The 16,634-nt window shown below is 32.6% G+C and overlaps 2 protein-coding genes across 2 annotated transcripts; one reads left to right on the top strand and one right to left on the bottom strand.

Moving 5' to 3' along the window:
* Nucleotides 1-1,188: 1,188 nt before the first annotated feature.
* On the top strand, nucleotides 1,189-2,348 carry OCT59_029955 (uncharacterized protein; the record flags this gene model as incomplete). Its single annotated transcript, XM_066146331.1, has 4 exons — nucleotides 1,189-1,264; nucleotides 1,374-1,777; nucleotides 1,952-2,072; nucleotides 2,134-2,348. 4 exons carry the CDS (start codon nucleotides 1,189-1,191, stop codon nucleotides 2,346-2,348), a joined length of 816 nt encoding a protein of 271 aa, XP_065994985.1.
* Nucleotides 2,349-13,429: 11,081 nt separating this feature from the next.
* Nucleotides 13,430-16,553, bottom strand: OCT59_029954 (uncharacterized protein). The gene is made up of 12 exons (XM_025320977.2): nucleotides 16,327-16,553; nucleotides 16,055-16,248; nucleotides 15,905-15,983; nucleotides 15,497-15,831; nucleotides 15,322-15,421; nucleotides 15,116-15,238; nucleotides 14,762-15,019; nucleotides 14,527-14,678; nucleotides 14,297-14,447; nucleotides 14,045-14,215; nucleotides 13,850-13,978; nucleotides 13,430-13,784 (listed from the first exon to the last, which is right to left on the bottom strand). Exons 1-12 carry the CDS (start codon nucleotides 16,453-16,455, stop codon nucleotides 13,686-13,688), a joined length of 1,920 nt encoding a protein of 639 aa, XP_025170062.1. The 5' UTR covers nucleotides 16,456-16,553; the 3' UTR covers nucleotides 13,430-13,685.
* Between the last annotated feature and the right edge of the window lie 81 nt (nucleotides 16,554-16,634).

Here is a 16,634-nt window from a genome sequence, read left to right as displayed (position 1 = left end):
GTTGTCGAATTATCTTTTTCATTTAATGGAATTGTTGTCGAATCTTCTTCAAAAGGAGTTATTACCGAAATTTCTTCATTTAATGGAGATATCAAAATATCTTCATTTATCGGATTTTCTTCTAACGAAGTTATTGTCGAATCCTCTTCTTGATTAATTAGTAACAATGAAGCCAAACCACTATTAAGATTCGAGTCAGTTGTGTTTTCCGCCACTTCGTGAAGCATTTTGGTTCGTGTTACAACCAGTTTTCCATTACATTTGTCACAATAACAAGGTACTTTGGTTCTTTTTTTGCTAAACCTTCTAGAAGATAGTCGGTTTGCTATCCTTTCCGAACCCATAATTTGATTAATCGATCTTCTTCTCGTCATGTTTTATAAAATTTGATAAAGAATCGGTTATAATTAATATGTACTTTAAAATTTAACGAAATTTTGACAAATGAAGTCAATTTTTCTCTTAATTTTATGAAATTTTTTTTTAATTTGAAAATTTCGGTTAAATTGATCCGTTAGCAATTGATTTAATAAAAGTTTAATTTCGAGATTTTGATTTAGTCGATTTAATTAAATTTTCAATCATGAGAAATTTTTTTTAATTTGAAAATTTCGGTTAAATTGATCCGTTAGCAATTGATTTAATAAAAGTTTAATTTTGAGATTTTGATTTAGTCGATTTAATTAAATTTTCAATCATGAGAAATTTTTTAATTTGAAAATTTCGGTTAAATTGATCCGTTAGCAATTGATTTAATAAAAGTTTAATTTCGAGATTTTGATTTAGTCGATTTAATTAAATTTTCAATCATGAGAAATTTTTTTAATTTGAAAATTTCGGTTAAATTGATCCGTTAGCAATTGATTTAATAAAAGTTTAATTTCGATTAGACTTTTTTTAACGATTAATTAACTTATAAATCAAATTTTGGTTTTATTTTTATCAAATAAACTTTTTCCCAGGAAAGCTTATTTTGAATTTATAAAGCTCCATCAATCGAATTTTTTTCGCAAAAATAATTTTATTTTTTCGATAAACAATTCTCGTAATTTTTATAAAATCTGCAATACATTTTTATATTGATCAACTTTTATATAAATCGAACAATATTTTTCGTCATTTTGAAAGAAAGTACTACTTTATTTACTAATTTTACTATTCTTCTGTTTATTAAAATCTCTATAAAGAATGAAACGATCTGGAAAAAAAAGTGTCGAAAAAAGTCGTCAAGAAATCTCACAAACAAACTTCTTCGCAGGAATTTGTAAGTTCCGATTCTCCCAAACAAATGTCGATATTGAAACAACAATCCGCAGCTTCCGGTTCCGGTTCTACATAAACTCAAAAACAAGCGTCGAAACAACAATCCGCAGCTTCCGGTTCCATTTCTACCAAAACTCAAAAACAAACGTCGATACAGGAATCTGCAGCTTCCGGTTCCAGTTCTACCAAAACTCAAAAACAAGCGTCGAAACAGGAATCCGCAGCTTCCGGTTCCGGTACTACCAAAACTCAAAAACAAGCATCGAAACAACAATCCGCAGCTTCCGGTTCCGGTACTACCAAAACTCAAAAACAAATGTCGATACAGGAATCCGTAGCTTCCGGTTCCAGTTCTACCAAAACTCAAAAACAAACGTCGATACAGGAATCCGCAGCTTCCGGTTCCGGTTCTACCAAAACTCAAAAACAAACGTCGATACCAGAAGCTTCGGAAGATAATGGGCCATTTCGCTTAGTGGTACCATCCAGCTTGTACTCGCAACAAAGCAGGATGGTACGCCGTCGTCAATGTGACCGTACGTAGAATTAACGCCCGTTGCACGCACAGCCGAACCATATAGGAGCAATGTACGTAGGGAATTAACGCCCATTACACGCACAGGCGAACCGTATAGAACAATATACATAGGGAATTAACGCCCGTTACACGCACCACCGAACCGTATAGGAACATGTACGCACGCCGAACCAATATAGGAGTAATATACGCATCGCCGAACCATATAGAGGAGAATCAACGCCAATTATACGTGAACCTTATAGTAGTAATTGGACTAGAGATGTAAATGGTGAGCTACAATTGACTTTTGTATTCATTTTAGAGTTCTGGTCGACTTTAACATTTTTTAGAAACGTATGATCTCCGAGAAGAAAATGCCTACTTACGGGGAAGAATCGACGAATTAAATCGGCAACTCGATAATGCAAATGGCGAGTTGCGTGACCTACGGCTAGATGTTGGCCAATTACAATCGTATAACAATATACTTAGTCAGGAAAACGACGGCTTGCGTCACCGACATTCATCTGACCTTCAAGATATCGAATTTGAAGAGGATCAATGACCAACAAAGCGTAGGAAAGGAAAAAATCTTGTGCGCGATCCTGAAGATGAAATGGAAGTAGATGAAGAAGAAGCTAGGGTTCGTCCAAAATTCCTCTTTCAATGTATGCTTTTAACGCTCGCTAAACCGATATTTTGTTCAATTTAGGCCGAGATGAAGACGATTCTAAAAACTTTTCCGATTGAACTAGAATTAATATACGATGAAAAGTTTAGCAGTGAGTCGAATGATGAAATTCTTCAACAGATTATACCTCGATTAATTGAAGCGATGAAGCCAAGGTATACTCCACGATACAGGCAAGTCAAGTCTTGGCTTGCCGCTTTACATAAACATCGCAGAGTGCGTTTGTTATATAAACAATGTGGCACTTTAGACAAAGATAATCGTCGTCTACATCGAAACAATCGGTTAAATGAGGTAAATAATTTCTTTATTATTTCAAAAAAAAAAATCTCATCATTCATCAAAACTTTAAATATAGAAAAAAGCACGACGAGTTAAAGGCGCAAAATCGCTTTTCGACAAAAATGACGAAAAACTGGAGAATTATGATCGAAAAGAACTTTTGAATGTTTTAAGCGACAACCGATATCACTCTCCAGAGTATTCTGAATCGGATGAGGAGCAACCAGACGGTAAAAGACATATCAATGTTTATAATCCGTCTTGGAGATCTGAAGAGGTTCAATAACTTATTTGTCGTATTTTTATTTTTTATTTTTTATTTGTTTTATTTTTTTCGTAATAGGGTTGATTTTTTTTCTAATAATAGTTAATAGATTTATTACAAAATATCTTGGACTAACACGCTTTCTCTCTTCAATCTGCACAACTGATACGAACGCGAAATTATGACGATGAGATATATAATATCGTCTCTCGTCATCCACGAGGTGCTCCAAATTGGACCTATGTGGAGCAGAATACGCCGGCCGATACCGACTTTTCTGAGCCGGAGACGCCGATTCAAACGATGGATAATCTAATAATGGCGGAAGATGCGGAAGTGTCGGCGGAGATGGATGAAATAGAGGTAATAGAAGATTCAGAACCAACGGGAATGGAAGAATCGGAACCAATTGGAGTGGAAGAATCGGAACCAATTGGAGTGGAAGAATCGCCGGAAACGGAAGATGAAACAGAAAAATGGTATAAATTTGTACTTTAATTTTTGTTTTGAGTTTTTGTTATACTAACTTTTTTTCGAATTTTAGATTGATTCGTCAGTTTTTTTTTGGATTTTTTTTTTGAAAATTATGGGTTTTTTTGTGGAATTGTGGATTGGATTTTTTTATCATTTTCGTATTATTTTCGTAGGAAATTTTTATTATTTTCGTATTATTTTCATATTATTTTCGTAGGAAATTTTTATTATTTTAGTATTATTTTCATATTATTTTCGTAGGAAATTTTTATTATTTTAGTATTATTTTCGTATTATTTTCGTAGGAAATTTTATTATTTTAGTATTATTTTCATATTATTTTCGTAGGAAATTTTTATTATTTTAGTATTATTTTCGTATTATTTTCGTAGGAAATTTTATTATTTTAGTATTATTTTCATATTATTTTCGTAGGAAATTTTTATTATTTTAGTATTATTTTCGTATTATTTTCGTAGGAAATTTTTATTATTTTAGTATTATTTTCGTATTATTTTCGTAGGAAATTTTTACTATTTTTGTAGGAAATTTTTGCGATTTAATTAAAATAATTGGTAAATCAATCGAAATAAAATCGCTATTTTAAAACTTAAATTTGCTAAATTTTGTCAAAATTATTATGGTCGATTTTATTTATTTTTGCAAATCGGCAATTTAAATCAATATCGATTTTTAGACGAATAGTCGATTGTTTATGACGAATTTCATTTGCATGGCAGGTTCGAATTTTATTGATATGTACAGCCGATTTTTTTTAACTAATTCCGAAACTTTGCCAATTTCTAATTGCGAGTGGCAGGCGTTACGGTGCAAATCGCCTATAAAATTAGTTGCCGATTTTTTTGGTACTGATCGGCTAAGGTCAGACCAAATTTCGTCCAACATTCGGCAATTTAAAATTTTGCCGAAATGGACTATTCTGACCAGTGTATTGCGCAATAATCCTTTATCTTATTCTGTTGCTCATGAACATAAGTGGTCTACTCATTTGCACAGACTTCAAAACATTCTTCAATTGTATAAGAAAGTATTTACTTCCATTCCCACTTTGCCCTTTTCTCTTTCATCATGTCGACAAGATAATTTCAAGTCACTTCTTGATAATTTATCTGATATCTCAAAATCCTTACGGGGACTTCATTTATTACAAGAAAAGGAATTTCAAGACTCCTCCATCCGTGCTCATTTGGACGATAGAAATAATAACTTTGAGACTGACCTTTCCTCTTTTATTGATTCAGCACTTTCTCGCACTCGTCGCCGTATCACTTTGGACCGTGTTTTTATCAACTATCCTACTCACCCCCAGTTGCTAACTGATCCTAAGGACATAGATGATGCTGTTGTTAACCATTTTCAAAACTTTGTACCTATAAAGTCCACTCCTCCGGTGTCTATCGATACATTACCTGATCGATGGTCTTCTGCCTATCAACCTATGGATAATGTGTTCTCCTCCATTTATGATTCTTTAATGATTCCCCCTACCCTTGATGAATGGTTCTCCACTGTTTCTTCCACTCCTAACGGTAAAGCCTCTGGTCCTTCCATGATTACATACGAAATGCTCAAACACCTTGGTACTCGTACTTTGGCTTTGCTCCTTATTTTAATTCAAGCATGCCTTTCCAAAGCTGATATTCCCGATTTATGGCGACAAGCAATGGTTTTCCCCATTCCCAAGCCTCACGAATGGAAATGTCAATTAAAAAATACTCGTCCTATTACTCTACTTGACATGATTAGAAAATCTCTTGTCAAACTTTTTTATAATCGCCTTTTTATTATTATGGCTTCACATGATGTTCTTAAAGGTGGTAACTTCGCTGGTCTTCCTGGTGGTTCTTGCCGTGACCCTATTATTACTTTAGAATCTATTATCCATGATGCTGATATCAATAAAAACCCACTTTGGATTCTCTCCCAAGATATCTCTAAAGCTTTTGACTCAGTCGATCTGACAATGCTACATTTTGCTCTAGAACGTATACGTCTTCTAGCTTCCGCTGTTAAGTTTATCCTTTTACTTTTCACGAAACGCACTAATCGCGTTTTCACTGCTCATGGATCTACTTCTGCTTATAGGGTTCACATTGGTATTGACTAAGGCGAAGTTATCTCTCCTCTTTTATGGGTTATATATATTGACCCCTTACTTACTGTTTTGAAGAATGAAATGATGGACCCTTATGTTCTTTTTACATCGTCTTTAATTGATTCTCCAAATCCTTCTTCTGATTTGAAGATTAATAATTTAGTATTTATGGATAACTCTACTCTTATTTCCTCGTCAAAGGCTGGCATGGAATTTATGTTATCCATTACTGAAGAATTTTATCAGATCAATAACACTTCTGCCAATCATAACAAATATGTGTTAATTACCAATTCGTTGCTTTTGACTTCGAATTCCACTTTATTCCCTATTACTTTTAATTTGGATTTATCCTCTTTAAATAGTGTCCCTTTCATTACTATTACCCCAATTTCTATGACAACTTCTTTTCGTTTTTTAGGCGTCTGGTTTAACATCAAGAGCTCCCGTGATTTTGTCAAAAAACAACTCAAACGCAAATGCTGCTCATTTGCTGTGACCATCCGACCCGCAAAGCTCTCCCCTAAACAAGTCGTGTATTTACATAATGCTGTTCTTATACCAAAGCTTGAATACCGGATGCAAGTTACTCACTTGTCTGAGTCTGACTGCCACCTAATAACGAGAAGTATACGATCTGTTGTAAAGCACAAAGCGAATTTTTCTCGTTCTTTACCCAATCCTATTCTCTTTTTGTCTCAAGCCTTGGGCTTGATTAATTTGTTTGCTCATCAACGACAATGTCATATTACTAATTTATTTTTAATGGCTAATTCTTCTTCTTTTTTTATTCAATCTCTTTTTATTTATAGATTGTGTTTAATTCAATATAATTTTTTGATTCCTATTTCTCCTCTTTTAATTAAGGACTGGTCTATATGGTCTTCTTTATTTTCATTTAAGAAAGATTATATCGCATGCACTATTGCTATCTTATCTTCTACTCCTTTTCGTTTGCTTCATACTCAACTTTCGAAGCTTCCGAACCTATCTCTGTTAGATGGATGCGTTCCTTTATTTGAATGCATGACGCCTAAAGCCTTTAAAGCTTATTTTCCCATTCTGCGAAAATGACAACTGTTTTATCTATCTCAGCTTGTTACTCCCCAAGGAACTCATTTAATTTCCTGAAAGGCTTACTATGACAATTTGGTTGGACGACGTGGCCCTGGTCGTATCCCTTATTGGTACAAAGATCTTCAACAAGCTACCACTATTCCTGACTCCAATAATCGTTTACTGGATCATTTCGTTACTATGCATACGAATGATTCTTCATTTTATGAATTAGCACCTTGTTTATCCTCTCCTCCCACTACAAAAAATTGGATTGTCACGTTGGATGATCTTGGTTCTCCCATCTTTGGCAAACAACTTTTGGTCCAAGCAAGCCGTGGTACTTGTTCTATTGTCCATTGGGTTTCTCCTGATTGTGAATCTTCGCCTGGTGATCTCATTAGACTTTCTCCTTGCTAAGGATGGTGCCGCAAATATGTAATTGCGGAATAATTGTGATTTACGGTATTGCGGAACATTGCGGATTTTTAAATCTAAAAATCCGCAAATCCGCAAATCCGCAATTATCCGCAATCCCGCAAATATTCCGCAAAAAAAACTTTCTTTTTTTTAATAAAATATAATTACTACTAAAAAAAATATTTCTATTTATTATTAATAATAAAAGAAATTATTTTACATAAAAAAAATTAAAAAAAACGCTGGAACCTATAGTTCCGGCGTTTTAATTAAAAAAAAATTTAAAAGAAACCGCCGGAACCTATAGTTCCGGCGTTTTTACATAAAAAAAAATTAAAAGAAACCGCCGGAACTTATAGTTCCAGCGTTTTAATTAAAAAAAATTTAAAGAAAACGCCGGAACCTATAGTTCTGGCGTTTTTATTAAAAAAAAATTAAAGAAAACGCTGGAACTCATAGTTCTGGCGTTTTTACATAATAAAATTAAAAGAAAACGCCAGAACCTTAGTTCTGGCATTTTTATTAAAAAAAAATTAAAAGAAAACGCCAGAACCTTAGTTCCGGCGTTTTTATTAAAAAAAAAAATAAAAGAAAACGCCAGAACCTTAGTTCCGGCGTTTTTATTAAAAAAAAAATTAAAAGAAAACGCCGGAACCTTAGTTCCGGCGTTTTTATTAAAAAAAACTAAAAAGAAAATGCTGGAACCTTAGTTCCGGCGTTTTTACATAAAAAAATTAAAAGAAAACGCCGGAACCTATAGTTCCGGCATTTTTACATAAAAAAATTCAAAGAAAACGCCGGAACCTATAGTTCCAGCGTTTTTACATAAAAAAATTCAAAGAAAACGCCGCAACCTATAGTTCCGGCGTTTTTACATAAAAAAAATTAAAAGAAAATGCCAGAACCCATAGTTCTGGCGTTTTTATATAAATAAATTAAAAGAAAACGCCGGAATCTTAGTTCCGGCGTTTTTACATAAAAAAATCAAAAGAAAACGCCGGAACCTATAGTTCCGGCATTTTTATATAAAATAATTAAAAGAAAACGCCAGAACCTTAGTTCCGGCATTTTTATTAAAAAAAAATTTAAAGAAAACGCCAGAACCTTAGTTCCAGCGTTTTTACATAAAAAAATCAAAAGAAAACGCCGGAACCTATAGTTCCAACGTTTTTACATAAAAAAAAATCAAAAGAAAACGCCGGAACCTATAGTTCCGGCGTTTTTACATAAAAAAAATTCAAAAGAAAATGCCAGAACTATAGGTTCCGGCGTTTTATATAGTTCCAGCGTTTTTACATAAAAAAAATCAAAAGAAAACGCCGGAACCCATAGTTCCGGCGTTTTATATAAATAAATTAAAAGAAAACGCCGGAACCTATAGTTCCGGCGTTTTTATATAAAATAATTAAAAGAAAACGCCGGAACCCATAGTTCCGGCGTTTTTATTAAAAAAAATTAAAAAATATGCTGGAAGCAATAGTTCCAGCATTTTTGTATAAAAAACCTATTAGTTCTGGTGTTTTTTGTATGTAAGAAAACACCAAAACTGAATTGCGGAATTACGGGCTACTAACCGCAATTCAACTTCAAAATCCGCAATATTGCGGAATTTGAAAATCATTTGCGGACCCATCCTTACTCCTTGCCCTGGCTGTGCTGCCCATATTTCCTTACCTTTTTCCAAAAAACGAAATGCTGATTTAACCCTTTGTACACCTACGATCTCTTTACAACATTCGCTCATTCTGCCTACTACCAATGAGCGGATCAGACGTAATACTTCTGAAGTGACTTCTCCTTTTACTTAGGCTGATATAGAAGATGGTGTGCGTCTTTATTACAGTAGATTGGACTTTGCTTCTGATTTCCCTTCTGCCGATACCATTGTAGCTCCTGTTGCTCCTATCACTATTGAATCCTCGACTGCTGCTGTTTTTGCAAACTCTCCGTTGGTCGCTTCTCTGGACTCGTGATATATTTTTTTCACAGATGGATCTCTTATTAATTTAGGCACTCCTGATGTTTCTATTGGCTGGTCCTGGATGCAAATCGTTCCAGATGCAGGCTTTCCCAACTCAATCGCCACTTATGCTCACGGCCTTATTCAAGATAATCCTTCTTCTTCTCGAGCTGAAGCTGCTGCTATTTATGCAGTTTTAACTAGTATCTCTTCTCGCGACTCAGAAGTTACTATTTATACTGACTCGCAAACTGCCATTGATGGTCTTCGAAGTTGCTTTTCCTTTGTCTACTCAAATAGTCGTCTGTACTACAAAACTACAAATTTTGAGCTTTGGGCTATTATTGAGCGAACCATCCTCTCCAAGAATTTGACCATCCTTCCCGTCAAAGTTAAAGCTCATTCTGGCAATTATTTAAACGATTTTGCTGATTCTTTGGCCAATACTGCTCATACTGCGTCATCCAGTATTTTGATTTCTGGAATGGACCTGGCCTCTGCTCATGATTTTGTCTTAACTTATGACAATGATGTTGTCTGTGAATCTAATCTGCGACACCTTCTCAAACAATATTATCAAACGCAGTTAATGCGTGATTTGTTAGACTTAACGTGATTTCACTTTATTTCTTTATTATCATCTAATATAGATTATATTGTCGACTGGGATCTTACCTGGTTCACTTTAAATTTCAAGCCTTCTTATGATGCATCCTTTACTCCCTGAGCACGCTTCAAAACACCTAACCTTTAAATTCAAACTTTTCTTGGATGATTTGCCTACATTGGAAAAGCTTAAACGGATTCGACCAGACTTATACATGGACGAATTAACTTGCCGTTCTTGTATCAACCGCATGGAAGACCTGATGCACCTTTTTATGTGCAAAAGACATCGTCTACCTATGCAACAAATTCTTCAATCTTATCAAAATCATTTGATTTCCAAAATTCTGGAAGCCGGTAAATTGGCTGACATTGATTCCACTCCATTTATTGCTAAACTCACTTATCTTTCATGCTGGTCCTTTTCTTCTACAAATTGGTCCTCCTATGCCCTAGTCCGTGGTTGTCTACCCAAACTCTTTATTGACTTATTCGTCGATTTATCCATTCCAAGGCTTTCTGCGATAAAGGTCATCGCTGCTATTCATAATAATTTTGTCCAAAAATTCAGAAGACGAATTTGGAATTCGCGTTCTTATGAAAAAAGTAGATGGGAAAACGCGATGAATATTACCTATAAATTGAAAACTACTCCGATGCCATCTAATTTGCCATTGTCAACGTACATACCTTACTCATCTTTACCTCCTCCGACCCTACACGATTCACGTGACTCTGGAACTGATTGGTTAAAGAACTCGATGAAATATGGTTTGCCTTAATTTAATCACTTTTCGGGTTTTATGGGTCGTCTAATGGTGCTACTTAATAACAGCTTTTGCAGGATGGAGTGTCGATTTTTATAGTGGGCATGCTATTCATTATTTTGTTAGCATAGTTGCTTCTACTTTGGTTGGAATATATCAAAGGGGAAGATCTGGGGAAATTTAGTGTAATGCGATTTTTTTTTTTTAGATTAATTTTTTTACTTTATTTTTTCTTAGGAGACTATATAGCTTTGTTTTTAGTTAGTTTTATTTTTTTAATTTTCTTTTTAATTTTCTTGTAAATTGTAAAGTTCAAATAAATTTAATAAAGATAAAGGCTACTATGCCACATTTACCTAGTTTTTGACCAGTTTGATGCACCTTTTTATGTGCAAACAACATCGTCTATCTATGCAACAAATTCTCCATTCTTATCAAAATCATTTAGTTTCTAAAATTCATGAAGCTGGAAAATTGGCTGATATTGATTTATCTCCATTTATTACTATACTTACTTCTCTTTCATGTTAGTCCTTTTCTTCTACAAATTGGTCCTTCTATGCCCTTGTCCGTGGCTATTTACCCAAGCTCTTTGTTGACTTATTTGTTGACTTATCTATTCCAAGAAATTCTGTGATAAAGGTTGTCGCTGCTATCTATAACAATTTTGTTCAGAAATTCAGAAGACGAATTTGGAACTCACGTTCTTATGAGAAAAGTAGATGGGAAAACATGATGAATATTACTTACAAGTTGAAAACTACTCTGAGACCTTCTAATTTGCCATTGTCAACGTACACGCTTTACTCATCTTTACCACCTCTGACCCTACACGATTCACGTGACTTCAGAACTGATTGGTTGAAGAACTCGATAAAATATAGTTTACCTTAGTTTAATCACTTTTAAGTTTTATGGGTCGTCTAACAGTGCTACTAAATAACAGCTTTTGCAGGATGGAGTGTCGATTTTTATAGTGGGCGTGCTATTCGTTATTTTGTTAACATAGTTGCTTCTACTTTAGTTGGAATATATCAAGGGGAAAGATCTGGGGAAATTTAGTGTAATGCGATTTTTCTTTTTAGATTAATTTTTTTTACTTTATTTTTTCTTAGGAGACTATATAACTTTGTTTTTAGTTAGTTTTATTTTATATTTTTCTTTTTATTTTTTTGTAAATTGTAAAGTTTGAATAAATTTAATAAAGATAAGAGCTACTATGCCACATTTACCTAGTTTTTTACTAGTGATATAGATTATGTTCATGCATATTTATGGTCTATATTCTGCATGTGTAATGTTAATACTAATCAAGGATATGAATATAGTCATTTCAAGGAATGGAAGAATGAAATAACTGAAATGGAAAAGGAATTTGACAAATTATCAATTGTGAAGCCTAGACTGACTTTAACTTCTTGGGCAATAAATGTGCGAATTCTATTACAAGAATTATGGGCAAAGAATTTATAAAGAAATATATGGCCATTGCTTTTATTGTTGGAAATTAATAAAAATCAATGATAAAAGTAATCATGTTGAAGCTGCAGACTTGTTAAGAATCATTTTTGTACAAAGATGGAAGTGCGCGTCTTATCCAAAAGATATCATACAGAAATTATAGGAGGAGACCACTTCATATTCCAAAAGAATTTGGGGAAATTGGTAAGAAATGATAATACCATTAAGGAAAAGAAATTTCTAAGTATGCCATATTTTGAGAAAAAAATGATTATGTACTCGGTCTATTGGGACTTGTTCATCACAAAGTTTAACCAAATGGAGTCTTGAATGAATATTTGAGTTTAAAAAAAAATAAATTATAGGAAATTATTGTGATTTATAAGTTGAGATACAGAGAATTTATGAAAAAGAAACTATCAAAGTTTGAAAGTTAAGTAAATAAATAAATGTAAAAATTTAAACCAAGCAAAAATAAATTAATATTTTGTTGAGAATTATTTTAAAGATAAATTTAGGGAGAAATCTTGTTTATTCAGCTTGCGGCAGAAGTTGGGTGATAACAGGTAATCTTATCAATGACCAAAAATAATAAACTGATTAATTACCAGTTGATATTTAAAGAGATAATATAAGATAAAAGCTATTTAATAATGAAGAGATAGTAACTAATGCTTATATATCTTATTATGTTATTTTAAAAAAATATTATATTAAGTCAAGCAACTTAACACTTCTATACAGTGAAGTGGTCAGTCATAAGTAATTCAATAAGCTGATAGGTAAAATTTTTTTAATTATACTTTTGATAAAGATGATATTACTATGATCTGAATATTTAAAGAAGGTATACTTCATGAAAGGAAAGTTGCAATAGAGAAAAATTATAGAGTGATGCATTATATATTTACAAAAGGCATCTTACTTTTATAGAAGCTGGATATAAATATCATTAATTAGTAGTATAATAAAATATTGCAAGTATTAGAAAAGCATAAGAAAGCTAAATGTAAAGTTCAGTTAAATATGATAAATGCAACAATCACAAATAACTTATTAGTTCTGTTGTAAAAAGACCTAGTTTTTATTATTTTTATGTTGTGATATTATTTTAATTTTTTCTTTTATTTTTTAAATAAAACTTATTTTATATCCAACATTTATCATTTTACATCTAACATTATTTATGTATAGATAACTTTAATTAAAAAAGAAATATGGTCTCTTTTAAGAGATGGTTTGAATGAAAAGGTAATTGGTCAAAATTTTGAGTCTTTTATAACATGTTACCTTTGATCTCAAGATGACAGGTCAGTCTTTTCCTTCGGGAGAAGCCCCACTGTGATGTTGATCTTTTACTTCACTCAGTATATTAATAATGTTTAAATTTATTTACTTTTGTAATTACTTTAACATTATTAACAATAAACATGATCATACCTTTACAAAGAAAAAAAAACCAAAAGTTGCATTCTACTTCTATAGTAAAAAAGGTACTTGATATCAGTCAAATATAATACTTAAAATAGGTATATAAAAATTTCAGATACTGAAATGATTTAAGTAAATTTATTAAATTGATATTTATAGTATTACAACTACACTTTTTAAAAGTACCTAGAATAAAGATTATAATATAAAATATTCCACAAAGTATAATTCTTGAAGGAAAATAAAATAAAATATATAAAAATACTATATACTTCTAATCATAAATATTATGACTTAATTAATTATGATCAAATTGTTATTAAAAAGTTTATAATAAAATTAAAATTATTTTTATTACTGATTTACATATTTATTACTTGGCAACAACGTATCTTCCATTATGATTCTCAGTAGTCATTTCAGAAATCGTTTTATGCAAGATTTCCCATTCATCATCACGTGGATTTGCCAACTAAAAAAAAAAATTTCAATAAAATGGGACGGTTCTAAGTAAATATTTATATAACTAAAAATTACCTCTCCAATATCATAAATATGGACTCGACCATCCGAAGAACCGATTGCTGTCTTTCGCCCTTCCTTGTCCCAATTAATTTTATTCAAAGCTTTAGCTTGACTTCCAACTTGAGTACTCACAATTGGCACCTATTAAATATAATGTGAGAATTTAAACTCTAACTCTAATAAACTTTTAAAAAAATGGGTTCTTACCTCTGTGTCAACATTCAAATTCCACAAAGAGAATTTTCCTGTACCGTCTACAGAAGCAAACAGAGCTGGATGTGTGGGGGACCATTTAACATCATAAACATAATCATCAGCGCCTTCAAATGAATATAATGGAGTAATTGTCTGTGGTGATGTCGATGGTTTTGAAATAGACTATTTTTAATGGAAAAAATTTAAATTAGTACTAATTACTGTCTTGTATAAGATAAATTGTTGGTTTCTTTTCTATCTTACTTTAGCTCTCCACAATTTACATGTCCAGTCCACAGAAGAAGTCAAAAATAAATCTGAAAAGTTATGTTGACCAGTCATAGGATGAAAATGAAGACCTGTAATAGGTCCCCAATGTCCTTTATATACATCATATGGATTAATACCGGCTTTGCTGTTGTTAATAAAAAAGAAAGCCTTAGCATCTGATGTTATGTTCTTATTGCATCATAGAAATCAATTAAGTTCTTTACCCGCCAGCACGGCCATATCTATTAGCTTGATAAGCAATACCCTCTTCCGTACCAACCCAGAAAGCTGCAGTTTCATTTTCTGGAAAACCAAGAGCTGTAACCGAAACTTCGTCTGTCTTGCTATGTTCGGCATGAACTAGTTCTAGGGTTTCCTAAGAAGAGAAGAAAAGAAAAAAAAAATAAAATAAAACAATCCATTAAATCACTGTTTAAACCACGAAAAATCAATAATTACCTGTGGTTGAGCTAACATATCCAATTGCCAAGAACATATTAATCCATCCGTACTTGCAGTGATGAGATTATGAGCATTTTGTGTCCCCACCATTTGCATTGAGTATACAGGATGAGTATGCCCAGAAGCTGAAAGAGGTGTTTTGAGAACAGGTAAAGATTTTGATCTCATGTCCCAAAGAACTATTTGACCTGAATATGTTCCTCCTATTACAAGAGTTGGGTGAAACTCAGAGAACATTGTAGTAAGAACATCCGACTACGACAGGTAAAGGACATTGATGAGAATTGATGAGAGGGTTAGGTTATGTATTATATTACTTTTAAAAATTTACTATAGTGAAAGAAGAAGTACCTGCGAATGGAAAACATATTCGGGTCGTTCTAATAATTTTAAACTCCATACTACAGCGACACCGTCTGGTTCATTCATTGCCATAGGGTTTTTATTATATGAAGCAACACAAATTTCAGGATTCTAAAACAACAATTTTATTAATATCCTAATATTTTAGATCACTGAAAAACAATAAATCAAAAAATATTTAGACATATATTTACTTTGCGCGACCAATTTACATCAGTGACTGAACGATTTTTGGTCCATCGGTCGTCAAAGAATGAGTTTACATATTTAACCCTGGAGCCTGACTGGTCATCACTTTTATATAGGATAATATAAGGATGAATAAATAAATAAATAACACTTTTAGTAAAAAAAAAAAAAATATCTTACTTCTCATTGTCCTTAATAATTGAATAATCTTTCATATAATCATAATTTTCATTAAGCACTCTCTCAACAATTTTAGTTGAATGATCAATAAATTCAACAAATTCATTTGAACTAATAATCTTTTTTCTAACATCTTCTGAAATATCTTTAAGTTGTTGCATTTTCTTCTTTTCATCTTCCAATCTCGATCTTTCTTCTTCCAGAGCAGCTTGACGTGCTTTTTCTTTTTCCTCTTGTTCTTTTAAAAATTTAGCTCGGATTTCGTCTTCGTTAGGTGGTGGTGGTCCAAAGGATCTTTCAGTGGTTTGAACTTCTTTACTGTAAAGAATGAGTTCCTAATGGATAGTGATAATTGTAAGAAAATCAGTAATTTATTATGATAAATAATAGAATTCAATTACTAACTACCTTTGGAGCAATATCTAATATTACTGCTTCGAAAGAAGAGAAATCTGGAATATAACGGGAAGGTGCCAATATACTCGGACTGCATCATTCAAAAATTAAAACTATTATTTACAAGCATTCAAATATTGACGGACAGTTTATAAACTTTACCTTTGAGGAACAGAAGTTCCAGGCGAATAACCTGTGGAAATAGAACTGAGACGTGCATGATGTGAGGTTATTCCCTTTTCGGGCTCTACGTCGTCAGATTTTGATGATGTTGGTGTTCCAGGATGGTCTCCAGTAGCTTTGTCTTTTAACAGGGATTTGACAAGATCATCGATCTGTTCCTTGCGACTCCTTTCCTATATAAACAAAAAAGGTAAACTAAAGCTGAATATTAAAATCGTCTTTGTAAAAAACACGAAATTTATGTTGCTAACCACAGATTTTTCCTCTTGTTTCTGAGTCGCAGTGGTAAACACTTGTTTCCTCTCTTCTCTTGCACGACGAAGTTCGGCAAGTTTTTGCCTTTTCTTTTCTAACTCTTCTTTTCTACGTTCCATTTCCATCGTGAAATAATTTTAAATTGTTCCGTTAAAATTTTGGGTTAAAGTTGATAAGGCCGGTTTAAAAAACATTCGCCGCCACACGCTAATGACCCAAAAGCAAGGAATCCAATGGATTAAAAAGATTGTACATATTTGGAAAAACTGAATGCGTATATCACGTCCGTGATATATAATATAAA

This window comes from Rhizophagus irregularis, chromosome 9, assembly GCF_026210795.1.
Source record: "Rhizophagus irregularis chromosome 9, complete sequence".
Lineage (NCBI taxonomy): Eukaryota > Fungi > Glomeromycota > Glomeromycetes > Glomerales > Glomeraceae > Rhizophagus > Rhizophagus irregularis.
The sequence above is the reverse complement of the archived record's forward strand: the minus strand, read 5'-3'. Positions and strand labels throughout refer to the sequence as shown.